Raw genomic sequence first — 13269 nt, 5'->3', positions numbered from 1 at the left:
AATATTATGGTATTGCAAACCACTTAATTTGATTAAATCATACCTAAATAATAGGCAACAGTTAGCACATGTGATTAATGAAAGGTCAGAACTAATGAAAATTAAAAGAGGAATTCCACAGGGCTCCGTTCTTGGGCCCTTCCTCTTTATTGGCTATGTGAATGACTTCTCAAACTACATAGCCTGCAAAAATATCTTATATGCTGATGATATGACCATGATCTCCACAGATGAGAGTATGCAAGACGTGGTAAACAAAAATAATAAACTTTCTGAAAAATGTAGGGTGTGCTGTATTGCTCATCAGTACAAACAACACAAAAAAGAGGAAATTTATTTTAATCTGAAGCTACAGAAGAAGAGAATCACAATGTCAAACTATTGGGACTAAAATTAGACCAAAGGCTCTCATGGGATGATCATATAGGCTATCTGACAGGCAAACTTGCACACATGATATACTTGCTGTATAAAATAAGATATTCTGTCAGTAAATGTTTGTTGATGCTTTGCTACTATGCATTCTTTCAGTCACAGATACAATATGGGATTCTGTTATGAGGTAATGCAGCAGGCATAAACTATGTATTCAAATGACAAAAAAAAAAAAAACAATTAGATGTATAAGAATTGGGTTCAAGAGAACCTGTAAGGAGCACTTCAGCTTATTAGACATAATGACCTCTCCCAAGTCTCCATATGTAGAGCTGCTTAACATACACAAAAGAAAATATATAACAACTTATACAGAAATGAATTTACATTTGCACAGCACTAGAAACAACTGCATACTTGGTATACCGTATTCTAGGCTGTCACTGACATACAACAGTCACAAATACCTAAGTCTAAAGTTATATAATAAACTGCTTCAATCAGTCAAAAACCTCACCCTCTTAAAATTTAAGTAGGTATTGGACACATGGTTTAAAAGTGTACATACTACTCAACTGAAGAATATTATGCAAGTAATTTGGAAGAAATGTATAAAAAATGAAATAATGTGACTGTCATTAACTAAATGCGTAAAACAGTATAATTAATTCTTGGATGAAATAAACAGTGAAATAGTGTAACTAACATTAACTATATATCTAAAACTGTATAATTAATTCTTGAATTAAACTACACAATGATTATTTCTGAAATCTTCTGAGTAGTAAGACGTTTATGTGTGTATGTAAAATAATGATGTGTGTAAAATGTAAAAATTACTAACTACTAAAAAGATGTATCTATATAGCTGCACAATGTATAATGCATAATGTATAATGTAAAAATTAGTAAAAACTATACTTTTATGAATATGTAAAATATATTATGTGGCATCCAATTGCATGGTAAACATGCTGAATGGCTAATAAAAAATATATAAACATATGGATTTGATAAACAATGTGCACAGTTTGCGGCATGCACAGGTAGCCCTTACCACGTAACTACAAGTTTATGGCAATGTCACCAGGTGGTAGCACACTGCAGCTGACTTTATCCACATTCACTTAGCATAAATCCCACTAGGTGGTAGCACCTTCCACAGATACTCCATTTCACTCATTATGTAGCAGTATTAGATCGTCCATCAGTATATGTTATAGTTTTACTGCTAGAAAAACCTATTTTGTGGGATTCTGAAGGAGATATAGTACATTAAATTTTGGATTTTATCATACAGTAACCCATTTGAGGTGCTGAGAACCGTAAAGTGCACCATAGTCGATTGTAAGACTGTAGCATTTATTCATACTTCTGACAGCTGTTGACCCTATGGTGGGTCAGGTTTATATATACTGTAGGCCTACAATGTAAGTACTATATATCTGATCATTCACACAAGGCTGTCTCACTAATTTATCTGATATTAATTTCAATATGGTGGTGGTGGTGGGGGGGGGGGGGGTCGATGATGATGTGCTTTTGATCCTTATGGCTCTGGGCCTCATTTGTGTTCTAGTCAAGTGACCCTTGTTCGTAAAAATAGTATTACTTGAATTTAACAATTTCCACAAACGACAGTTTGTGTTTGGAGGTGGTTGTTGTTTTGCCAGCTGCTGTGGCCTAATGGTTCTAGGCGCCTCAGTCCGGAACCACGCGGCTGCTGCGTAGGATTGTTTGTACAGCCAGTTTACCGAGGCATTCTATCTAATAAGTATGTCTAATGGGCAGAAGCCCATTAGTACAAGCAGAGCGTCCGTAGGTGTGATGCCAAAGGCTCCCATACAATGCAAGTTTATATGATTATTTTGTTGTATTCTTCTTACCGACTGCGCGGGTGTCACCAGAGCGAGCCTGTCGGCTCACACACTGGCCCCATACCCCACAATCGACGCCAAAATAGAATTGTGATACATTCTTGTGGCCACAGGAGGAACATGAAAACGTCTCTGCCTGATACTTATTAACTTGCTGGAAAATATTTGTGGCCTTAACTGCCACTTGGCCGATGTGTGGAGTATATGACCATATCTCATCTATATAGACACCCAGATATCTCAGGGATTTTTCTCTCATGACCATTTGAATATTTATTCTTATAGTTGGATCACGCGACAATTTACCTTTTAACATTATGTAGGCTGACTTGTGCGGCACTACCTGAAACTTAGAATCACAACAACACTGCATTAGTATTAGTATTATAGCAAGTACAGACCGAGCCTCTGTTTCTATGCGGCTGTTCCTCTCAACCATTATAAAGAGATCATCAGCATAGGCAACTGCACCAAGTATTGCATTGCTCCCATGTAGTGCTTGCAACAAAGGGTCCATGTGTATGTCCTGAGAAGTAGGACCACAAACAGAACCCTGTGGGCATCCTTTAGTTATGGGTATGAGCGCAACAACACCTGGAGCAGTGATCTTAGCAATCCCATTCTGGCAATAATCTTTCAGACAGCCATATAGTGACACTGGACATTTCATCCCCCCCCCTCCCCCCCGCGCGCAAGAGGGAGAAGAGCGCCGGCCATCACAGGTTATCGAAGGTACCAGATATGTCTACTGTGATTCCAAGAACGTACCGACTGGTGGACGAGCAGACTGTGTCAGCAACTTTATTTATGGCATCAGATGTCGATTTGCCTTTCCGAAAGCCATACTGCAATTCGCTCATACCGTGCAGCATTCTGTGGCTCGATAGCCTATGCATTAGTAACTTTCCTAGGGTCTTTCCCAGGACGTCCAACAGGAAAATCGGTCTACAGGATTTTTGAACAGTCGAATCTTTATCCGGATCTTTCTTTATAATGACGACCTCCACGGTTTTTCACCTGGTGGGAAATTTTTGTGTCTCAAGACAACAATTAAAAATGGTTGTGAAGCTTGGAGCCAGCTTATGGGTCTAATGCTGCGGGACCTCTGCAGGAATTACATCTGGTCCTGAAGCTTTCCGCCTAGCAAAAGAATTTATTGCGTTCAGTACTTCCTTCTGAGAGAAAGGGTAAACGTGCAAGTCGTTATGGTATGGTTCAGCTTCTGCGAGTCTTATAGCGGCTTGCCTCTCTGTGACGTTCTCTGGATCATCATCTGGCAAGAGAATTATGAATAGTTCCTCAGCAGTCTGTTTCCAGTTTGTCGTCATTGTGCCTGTAACTGCAATCCGTACTGTTGATAAAAGTATTGGAGAGTGGATATTCCCCGTTATTATCGTGTAAGGAACTCCCCAGGGGTCCAGTACAAGATGTGTATCTACAAACTCTTCCAGACTTTTTTGTCTATGCTTGATTAAGCTTCTTGGAAGTTTTGCTTTAACCTTCTATAATTAGCCAAGTGATACTGTCGGGTGTCCTGGGTAGAGGCCCGTTGATAAAAACAACGAGCTCTCCTCATAGTCTGTCGGAGCCTAGTAAGCTCCGGAGTACACAGATTCGTTGCTCTGCGGATGAATCTCTTTTTTAATGGTACTGAGGCCGCAACATCCGCCTTGATGGAGGTAACGGTGGCCTCCAGTGCTTCGTCTACCTCAAAAGCTTGATATTCCAGCTCTGGAGGACGACACTCCACCTCAAGCAGGTCCCAATTGGCTCTCCCATAGTCTAACTGCATTGTCCACTCATCTGTTACATTTACAACACCCAGGGCAATTACGATCTCAATAAAGTTGTGATCATTTGTTGTTAACCTGTCATGCACATGCCAATTCACGATTTTGTTTCTTACATCTTCAGTAGACAAAGTAACATCAGTGTATGACTCAGCACCCACTCTACTCCTGTAGGTGGGCGGATTGCCTGGGAAATTTTCCACCTGCAGGTGGTGCTTCATTATCAAGTCCTCTAGCGCATTCCCACGAGCGTCTTGTACAGGGCTATGCCACAATAAAGACTTAGCATTATTATACTTGGTGACTATAACTAAATTTCCTTCTAATGCCCTCAGGAATCGAGACAGATGTTGTAAATAGGGTTCTATATGGTCTCTAAATTGACAGCAGATGTTCACCAAATACCAGGATGTGTTAATTAAATTTACTTGTACGACAGTTACATGCGAAGTGCAAAACTGGGTCACAGCTGTACTTTTAATTAATTTGTTTATTATCACCATTGTAGCCATGGGGTTATCCCCAGTAGAAACAACTTGAGCCGTCACAGGTAAGCCAGCGACCCTGCTGGGGGCAGAGTGAGGTTCTTGAAAGAGTATTATATCTATCTCGTTTTCCTCAATCAAATTTCTCAGTTCTTGCATGACAGTAAAACTTCGAATGGCGTGTATATGCTAAACTTTAATAGACGCCATTACGGATGTCTTGTACTGTAATGATCTTCAGGCCATTTTTTGGAAGGGTCAAATCCAATTCTCCCATACATCATTACCATCCCTTTATATATCTTGCTCCTGTTTGGGTGCTCAGCACGAACAAGCTGTCTTAGAGCAACCATCAATAATTATGCTTCCTCCAAACCAGACAGCTTTATTGCCTCTTCACAGATGTTGCATACGTTTCTGGGAGGGCAAGCTTTATAGGTGAAAAGGACTTCTGGTGAGGGTTCTACTCTAGAAGTTGCTACATTTGGCAGGCCGGTGTGGCCGAGCGGTTCTAGGCGCTACAGTCTGGAACCGCCCGACCGATACGGTCGCAGTTTCGAATCCTGCCTCGGGCATGGATGTGTGTGTTGTCCTTAGGTTAGTTAGGTTTAAGTAGTTCTAAGTTCTAGGGGACTGATGACCTAAGAAGTTAAGTCCCATAGTGCTCAGAGCCATTTGAACCATTTTGATACATTTGAGGAAGGAGCTACAGACAATTGCCAAGTACCATCACCTGTAGTCAACTGACCTATTTGTATATTTACTCTAGAGTTCGCTGCACTCGCATCTGCTGAGGGCGCCGTCGCCTCAGCATCTTCTTTCTTGACCTCCGGCGGAGATTTAGCAGAAGCCGCAGCCTCGGCGTCGTCCACGCCGTCTGTGGCCCCCGACGCCAAATCCGGCATCGAGGGCACCTCCTGGTCCGTTTCCGACCACCTGGATGTCAGCCTCCACCAACGCGTCGCATCCCTTGCTAGCTTACTAGGTGATTTATGTGTCTTTTTCGCATCCTTGTTAGGGTTCCCCACAGTCGATGCGTCGCATTTGTCTCTGTAAAAGTAATTTGTATGTTGCACACTCCCTACCAGGTGTGCGACATGTTCGCTTTCTGTACATGCAAGGTAGGCAAACCGGAGGGGAGGCCAGTCTGGGGTAGTGTTCCTTATTATGGCCGTCTTGGCCACAATGAGCACGTATTGAATTCTTTATTTCACAATATTTCGCAACGTGCCTGTAGTCTTGACATTTGGTGCACTTCAGTACTGCAGTGAAGTCTTTAACAGATACAGCACTGTAACCAATGTACAAGCTGTTCGTTTTTATAATCTGTTTCCTAAGTTCCAGTGCGTCTCCCACCACATTATGTACGGTTTGTTGGTCACGAGGACCGATTTTAAATCTAAGTTTAAACTTCTCAATTAATTCCGCTCTATTCGTCTGTTCCTCGAAATTCTGAGTGTATACACAATCCGTGATATCATCCTGTGTCATATAGGATGGAATATCATAGAGCGCAATGAGTGACCTTCTCTTTATTGGCTTCTCATAAGTAAAATGTTCTTTCAATTTCGTGTTGTTTATTTTTCCGATTCTTCTGGAGTGGCTACTTCCACAATCAGGACAATTTTTGTTGTTCTCACTGCATTCATTTTTATTTTATCTTTCTTAGGATTCACATTTTTCTCCAAATTTTTCTTTATTTTCTTTATGTCTTCACCCTTCTTTGGTTTGATAAATACCTTGGGGACAACTTTGTTTTAAAACTTCCTGTACTTTTTGTCTTACAGTAGGAGCAGCTACTGCTGCTGAATTCTTTGCGCAATCTCTCATTTTCGGCAACTACTTCCGAGTACTTGCCTTCGAGACGTGCATGGGCCAAAGCCCAATGTGCAGTCGTCTCTTTCAGGACCCTTACTTTTTCAACATTAATCTTTCCATGCTTCACACTTCTATCGAATACTCGAAGGAAGTGTGAATGACGATCTACCACCGACATCTTTTCGCCAACGTCATCGCTAAAGATAGGAGCATCGTGCTCAGAAAGCGCAGCCTCGCTCTCTTTGTCATCCGCAGCTCGCTCACCAGTCCCGCCCCTTGACCAAGAGCTATTTGAGCTGCCGGGTTTAGCACGCCATTTCCAGCGCACTAGACCCTTTCCACGACCACATCACTAGAGATTTCTCCTGTCCCTGCCCGGCAAATGCCCACAACATTCCGGAGAGGTGGATTCACCTCTTGGCCTTCACTCCCTACTTGGCCGAGTTCCCACTCTGGGGCCTAGGACCCAGTCCTACCCAGATGCTGGGTCGGTCAGCCAGACTTTCGGGGGTCTGGCCCCAACTAACGTAGTCTGGGACATTCACCACGCCCTGGCTTGGCCGAATGTGCCTGGGACATCCCTTACAGGGCGATGAGCCTTTGCCGGCTCAGGCCGCGATCCCTCCTCTGCGAATGTAGCCGTGGGAAACGGGGCACGGATGGTGTTCTGCCCCGTCATTAGAGACAGATGTTGTGTCCTTCCTGACACAGCTTCCCCTACGCCACACACCCTTGCTTTCGCTTTGGGTTGGGGGCGTTTAACGTCCTACCGTTAGGTCCTTCCTTGACACAAGACAACCCTCACCGTTCAACGCTGCCCAGAGGTGTTCTGGATGTTAGCCCACGTCTTATGCTGTGGAGTTTGCCATCAACGAGACGGTGTGGCACTCAAACCCGAGTTAGGTTTGCCGGGGGGCCTCCACATGCACCGGGGATCGTGGCCGACCATGTCTCACCAACCGCTTTTGATAATTCACAGTGAGCCAGCGCGGCCAGTGAGAATTGTACCCAGTTAAGGGCTAGACTTTTAACATCATGGATAGACGGCCCTTCCCATGTTAGCTTCACCCCATCAAGGGGGCTACGGAGCGCCAGGGCCACGACAAGGCCATAGGATAGGACATTACAATCTCCGACCAACTCAGGTTCCTCTGAGTCACAGGAGTACTTCGAAAGAATCCGAAGATTTCTGGGGATCAGAGAGTCTCCTGACGGTTTTAACCGAGTTACGTGAAGGTAACACATCAACCCCCGGTGGCGCCACACAGACCGGTTTCCCGGCTGAAGCTGGATAAATATGCTGATAAGCATATGCCATTAATTTCGCACTCTTATATTCATCTGTATTTAAAAATTTGTGAACGCCCAGAATGTATGCCTACGAGCCGCCACTGGAAATAATATACGGGAAAACTCAGGCAATAAGCTACTTGGGGGACCAGACGGAAAACACAACCTGCTCTTGTTATTAGTTAACATAGTATGTAATTCAAAATAAGAGTGATGAAAATTTATAACTCAAAACTCAGAGTAATTTTCCTATGCAAGTTATGTATGACATAAACACGTATTGTATGGTTTTCGCCGTAAAGTAAACACTGAGGCCACTGTATGTGTTACTTACAGTCAGTTGTCTGGTAAGCTTCGAACTCCTTCCGTATCCCATTCGGAGGAATTCATCTCAGTACTGGAACTGTCATCTGCTGCGTTGGTAACAAGGCGATCAAAGGCAGAATCCACGAAGCCATCCAACCGCTAAAATTTCTCCTCCTCTTTTATGACGTGCTGTTCTGCATTCCACCAACGTTCAGCAGTGACTTGTGACAAAGCTTTCCAATACATCCGGCGGCTTAAAAGTTTGTTATTTCTCACGCCAAGTCTTTAATTTGTCTCCATATCAGTTCTGTTGGGTTTAGATTGCAGTGATATGGTAGCAACTGTAAAAATGCAGCTGCATTTATAAGATGGTCTCGATGCCTTGAAAATTGTTTTTTATGTTTCTACGACGCTTATTACTTTGGCTCGTGCCAAAGCGCTTCTGCGGTATAGAACAATGAACGTAGTCCAAATAGAGGGTATGTGATTTTTCATTTTTGTTCGAAAAATTTAATTTTTAATTTTTTCTCAATTTAAGCAATCTTTATTAGCAATCTTTTATAAAATATCGATAACTAACATATATTTGCAATGAAAACTAGAATTTCATGCACAATATGTAACTAAAAACGAGTAAACGTGCTTTTTCATAAATGATTTGTAAATAGATATGCCCCCCATGAACCATGGACCTTGCCGTTGGTGGGGAGGCTTGCGTGCCTCAGCGATACAGATGGCCGTACCGTAGGTGCAACCACAACGAAGGGGTATCTGTTGAGAGGCCAGACAAACATGTGGTTCCTGAAGAGGGGCAGCAGCCTTTTCAGTAGTTGAAGGGGCAACAGTCTGGATGATTGACTGATCTGGCCTTGCAACATTAACCAAAACGACCTTGCTGTGCTGGTACTGCGAATGGTTGAAAGCAAGGGGAAACTACAGCCGTAATTTTTCCCGAGGGCATGCAGCTTTACTGTATGATTAAATGATGATGGCGTCCTCTTGGGTAAAATATTCCGGAGGTAAAATAGTCCCCCATTCGGATCTCCGGGCGGGGACTACTCAAGAGGTTGTCGTTATCAGGAGAAAGAAAACTGGCGTTCTACGGATCGGAGCGTGGAATGTCAGATCCCTTAATCGGTCAAGTAGGTTAGAAAATTTAACAAGGGAAATGGATAGGTTAAAGTTAGATATAGTGGGAATTAGTGAAGTTCAGTGGCAGGAGGAACGAGACTTTTGGTCAGGTGAATACCGGGTTATAAATACAAAATCAAATAGGGGTAATGCAGGAGTAGGTTTAATAATGAATAAAAAAAATAGGAGTGCGGGTAAGCTACTACAAACAGCATAGTGACTGCATTGTTGTGGCCAAGATACATACAAAGCCCATGCCTACTACAGTAGTACAAGTTTATATGCCAACTAGCTCTGCAGATGATGAAGAAATTGATGAAATGTATGATTAGATAAAAGAAGTTATTCAAGTAGTGAAGGGAGACGAAAATTTAATAGTCATGGGTGACTGGAATTCGTCAGTAGGAAAAGGGAGAGAAGGAAACATAGTAGGTGATTATGGATTGGGGCTAAGAAATGAAAGAGGAAGCTGTGTGGTAGAATTTTGCACAGAGCATAACTTAATCATAGCTAACACTTGGTTCAAGAATCATAAAAGAAGGTTGTATACGTGGAAGAACCCTGGAGATATTAAAAGGTATCAGATAGATTATATAATGGTAAGACAGAGATTTAGTAATCAGGTTTTAAATTTTAGGACATTTCCAGGGGCAGATGTGGACTCTGACCACAATCTATTGGTTATGACCTGTAGGTTAAAACTGAAGAAACTGCAAAAAGGTGGGAATTTAAGGACATGGGATCTGGATAAGCTGAAAGAACCAGAGGTTGTACAGAGTTTCAAGGAGAGTATAAGGGAACAATTGACAGGAATGGGGGAAAGAAACACAGTAGAAGAAGAATGGGTAGCTCTGAGGGATGAAGTAGTGAAGGCAGCAGAGGATAAAGTAGGTAAAAAGACGAGGGCTGCTAGAAATCCTTGCGTAACAGAAGAAATATTGAATTTAATTGATGAAAGGAGAAAATATAAAAATGCAGTAAATGAAGCAGGCAAAAAGGAATACAAACGTCTCAAAAATGAGATCGACAGGAAGTGCAAAATGGCTAAGCAGGGATGGCTAAGGGACAAATGTAAGGATGTAGAAGCTTATCTCACTAGGGGTGAGATAGATACTGCATACAGGAAAATTAAAGAGACCTTTGGAGAGGAGAGAACCACGTGTATGAATATCAAGAGCTCAGATGGCAACCCAGTTCTAAGCAAAGAAGGGAAGGCAGAAAGGTGGAAGGAGTATATAGAAGGTTTATACAAGGGCGACGTACTTGAAGACAATATTATGGAAATGGAAGAGGATGTAGATGAAGAGGAAATGAGAGATATGATACTGCGTGAAGAGTTTGACAGAGCACTGAAAGACCTGAGTCGAAACAAGGCCCCGGGAATAGACAACATTCCATTAGAACTACTGACGGCCTTGGGAGAGCCAGTCATGACAAAACTCTACCAGCTGGTGAGCAAGATGTATGAGACAGGCGAAATACCCTCAGACTTCAAGAAGAATATAATAATTCCAATCCCAAAAAAAGCAGGTGTTGACAGATGTGAAAATTACCGAACTATCAGTTTAATAAGTCACAGCTGCAAACTACTAACGCGAATTCTTTACAGACGAATGGAAAAACTGGTAGATGCGGACCTCGGGGAGGATCAGTTTGGATTCCGTAGAAATGTTGGAACGTGTGAGGCAATACTGACCTTACGACTTATCTTAGAAGAAAGATTAAGAAAAGGCAAACATACGTTTCTAGCATTTGTAGATTTCGAGAAAGCTTTTGACAATGTTGACTGGAATACTCTCTTTCAAATTCTAAAGGTGGCAGGGGTAAAATACAGGGAGCGAAAGGCTATTTACAATTTGTACAGAAACCAGATGGCAGTCATAAGAGTCGAGGGACATGAAAGGGAAGCAGTGGTTGGGAAAGGAGTGAGACAGGGTTGTAGCCTCTCCCTGATGTTATTCAATCTGTATATTGAGCAAGCAGTAAAGGAAACAAAAGAAAAATTTGGAGTAGGTATTAAAATTCATGGAGAAGAAGTAAAAACTTTGAGGTTCGCCGGTTACATTGTAATTCTGTCAGAGACGGCAAAGGACTTGGAAGAGCAGTTGAACGGAATGGACAGTGTCTTGAAAGGAGGATATAAGATAAACATCAACAAAAGCAAAACGAGGATAATGGAATGTAGTCAAATTAAATCGGGCGATGCTGAGGGAATTAGATTAGGAAATGACACACTTAATGTAGTAAAAGAGTTTTGCTATTTAGGAAGTAAAATAACTGATGATGGTCGAAGTAGAGAGGATATAAATTGTAGACTGGCAATGGCAAGGAATGCGTTTCTGAAGAAGAGAACTTTGTTAACATCGAATATAGATTTATGTATCAGGAAGTCGTTTCTGAAAGTATTTGTATGGAGTGTAGCCATGTATGGAAGTGAAACATGGACGATAACTAGTTTGGACAAGAAGAGAATAGAAGCTTTCGAAAAGTGGTGCTACAGAAGAATGCTGAAGATAAGGTGGATAGATCACGTAACTAATGAGGAAGTATTGAATAGGATTGGGGAGAAGAGAAGTTTGTGGCACAACTTGGCTAGAAGAAGGGATCGGTTGGTAGGACATGTTTTGAGGCATCAAGGGATCACAAATTTAGCATTGGAGGGCAGCGTGGAGGGTAAAAATCGTAGAGGGAGACCGAGAGATGAGTACACTAAGCAGATTCAGAAGGATGTAGGTTGCAGTAGGTACTGGGAGATGAAGAAGCTTGCACGGGATAGAGTAGCATGGAGAGCTGCATCAAACCAGTCTCAGGACTGAAGACAACAACAACAACAAATAGATATGTATTAATTAGCACATTTTTGAGGAGTTTTATATTTAAATGGTGTAGGATTTCGAATTGAAGATAGAAGACCACAACAAAATTCCAACCAACGATCCACAGATTGCCCGTTTACCATCCTTCAACGCAACCGATTAAGCCATGCATCTCGTTTACAGAAACGCCTTAACAGTAGTAATCTTTTGAAAAACAGTAAGGAGAGCTTGCTTGGCTGTTCTTCCTCATCCATCCTACAGCTCGGATCTCTCAACTTCCTACTTCCATCTGTTGACCAATGAAGGATGCACTCCATGGAAAACAGTACGTGGATGATGGGGGAGGTTACTGATGCAACAAGACGTAGGCTCCGATGTCGACCAGTAAAGTGGTATCATGTGGGCATACAGACATCCCTAGGAACGTGGGATAAGGCCGTCGAACCAAAGAAGATCATGTTGAAAAATAGGGTTTTGTATCCAAAAGAGTGGGGAATAATTTGGTGTACAGGAATCCTGAATATAACCAATTCGCTTTCAGAAAAAAGCGTTGTGTTCTTACTGAATGCCTTTCGTATTAACAGTTACAGAGAATGCGACTGTACACAATTTTCAATATAAAAACTACATCGCTGAAGTATGATTAAAGTAAACTTTAACAGCTCTTAATACATTGGAATATCCTAAAGTTTCAGTTATAATGTCATAGTAATAAACTCCGTCCGGACAGGCCTCATAAAACTCAACAGTGCCGAGCGAACGCTATCATTCCCAGTGGAGAGGCGTTACTGGTTACTGGACGCGGATAGGGAGGGGCATGTGGTCAACACAAAGCTCACCCGACTGTTGCCAGTTTTCGTGTCCAGAGCCGGTACTTCTCAGACCACTAGCTCCTCAATTGGCCTCTCAAGGGTTGAGTGGATCCTGCTTGCCAATAGCACTCGGCAGACCCAGACGGTGACCCATCCAAGAGTTAACCAAGCTCGACAGCGCTTAACCTTGGTCATATGACAGCAACGGTTGTCACCACTGCGTCAAGACCGTTGGCATCATAGTAATAAAAAGATATTCAAATGTGTTTGAATTCCTAAGGGACCAAATTGCTGAGGACATCGATCACTATAGACTTAAACTAACTTATGCTAAGAACAACACACACACACACCCATGTCCGAGGGATGACTCGAACACCCGGCGGGAGGGAGTAATAAGATATGTAGTAAATAAGTGCTTCCAGGAGCATAACAACACCAGTGTCCGTATGTTACGGCTGTTGACCAAACACAGCGTCTGAGTTTGTCGGGTATATTCCTACGAATAACGAAGTGTAGTAACAACAACTGAATGCGGCAATGCTGTATTGGAATGCGACTAAGTAGTT

The 13269-nt window shown here is 42.4% G+C and overlaps 1 protein-coding gene across 1 annotated transcript in view; it reads right to left on the bottom strand.

Annotated features, from left to right (window-relative positions):
* The window catches only part of LOC126287492 (uncharacterized), a 133651-nt gene extending 128219 nt beyond the window's left edge, over positions 1-5432 (bottom strand). The window contains exon 1 of the mRNA XM_049984889.1: positions 5276-5432. Within this exon, the coding sequence (XP_049840846.1) occupies positions 5276-5432 (157 nt within the window). The remainder of the gene's footprint in view (positions 1-5275) is intronic.
* Between the last annotated feature and the right edge of the window lie 7837 nt (positions 5433-13269).

Source organism: Schistocerca gregaria, chromosome 1 (genome assembly GCF_023897955.1).
Source record: "Schistocerca gregaria isolate iqSchGreg1 chromosome 1, iqSchGreg1.2, whole genome shotgun sequence".
NCBI classification, from domain to species: domain Eukaryota; kingdom Metazoa; phylum Arthropoda; class Insecta; order Orthoptera; family Acrididae; genus Schistocerca; species Schistocerca gregaria.
This window is presented reverse-complemented; position numbering and strand designations above follow the sequence as displayed.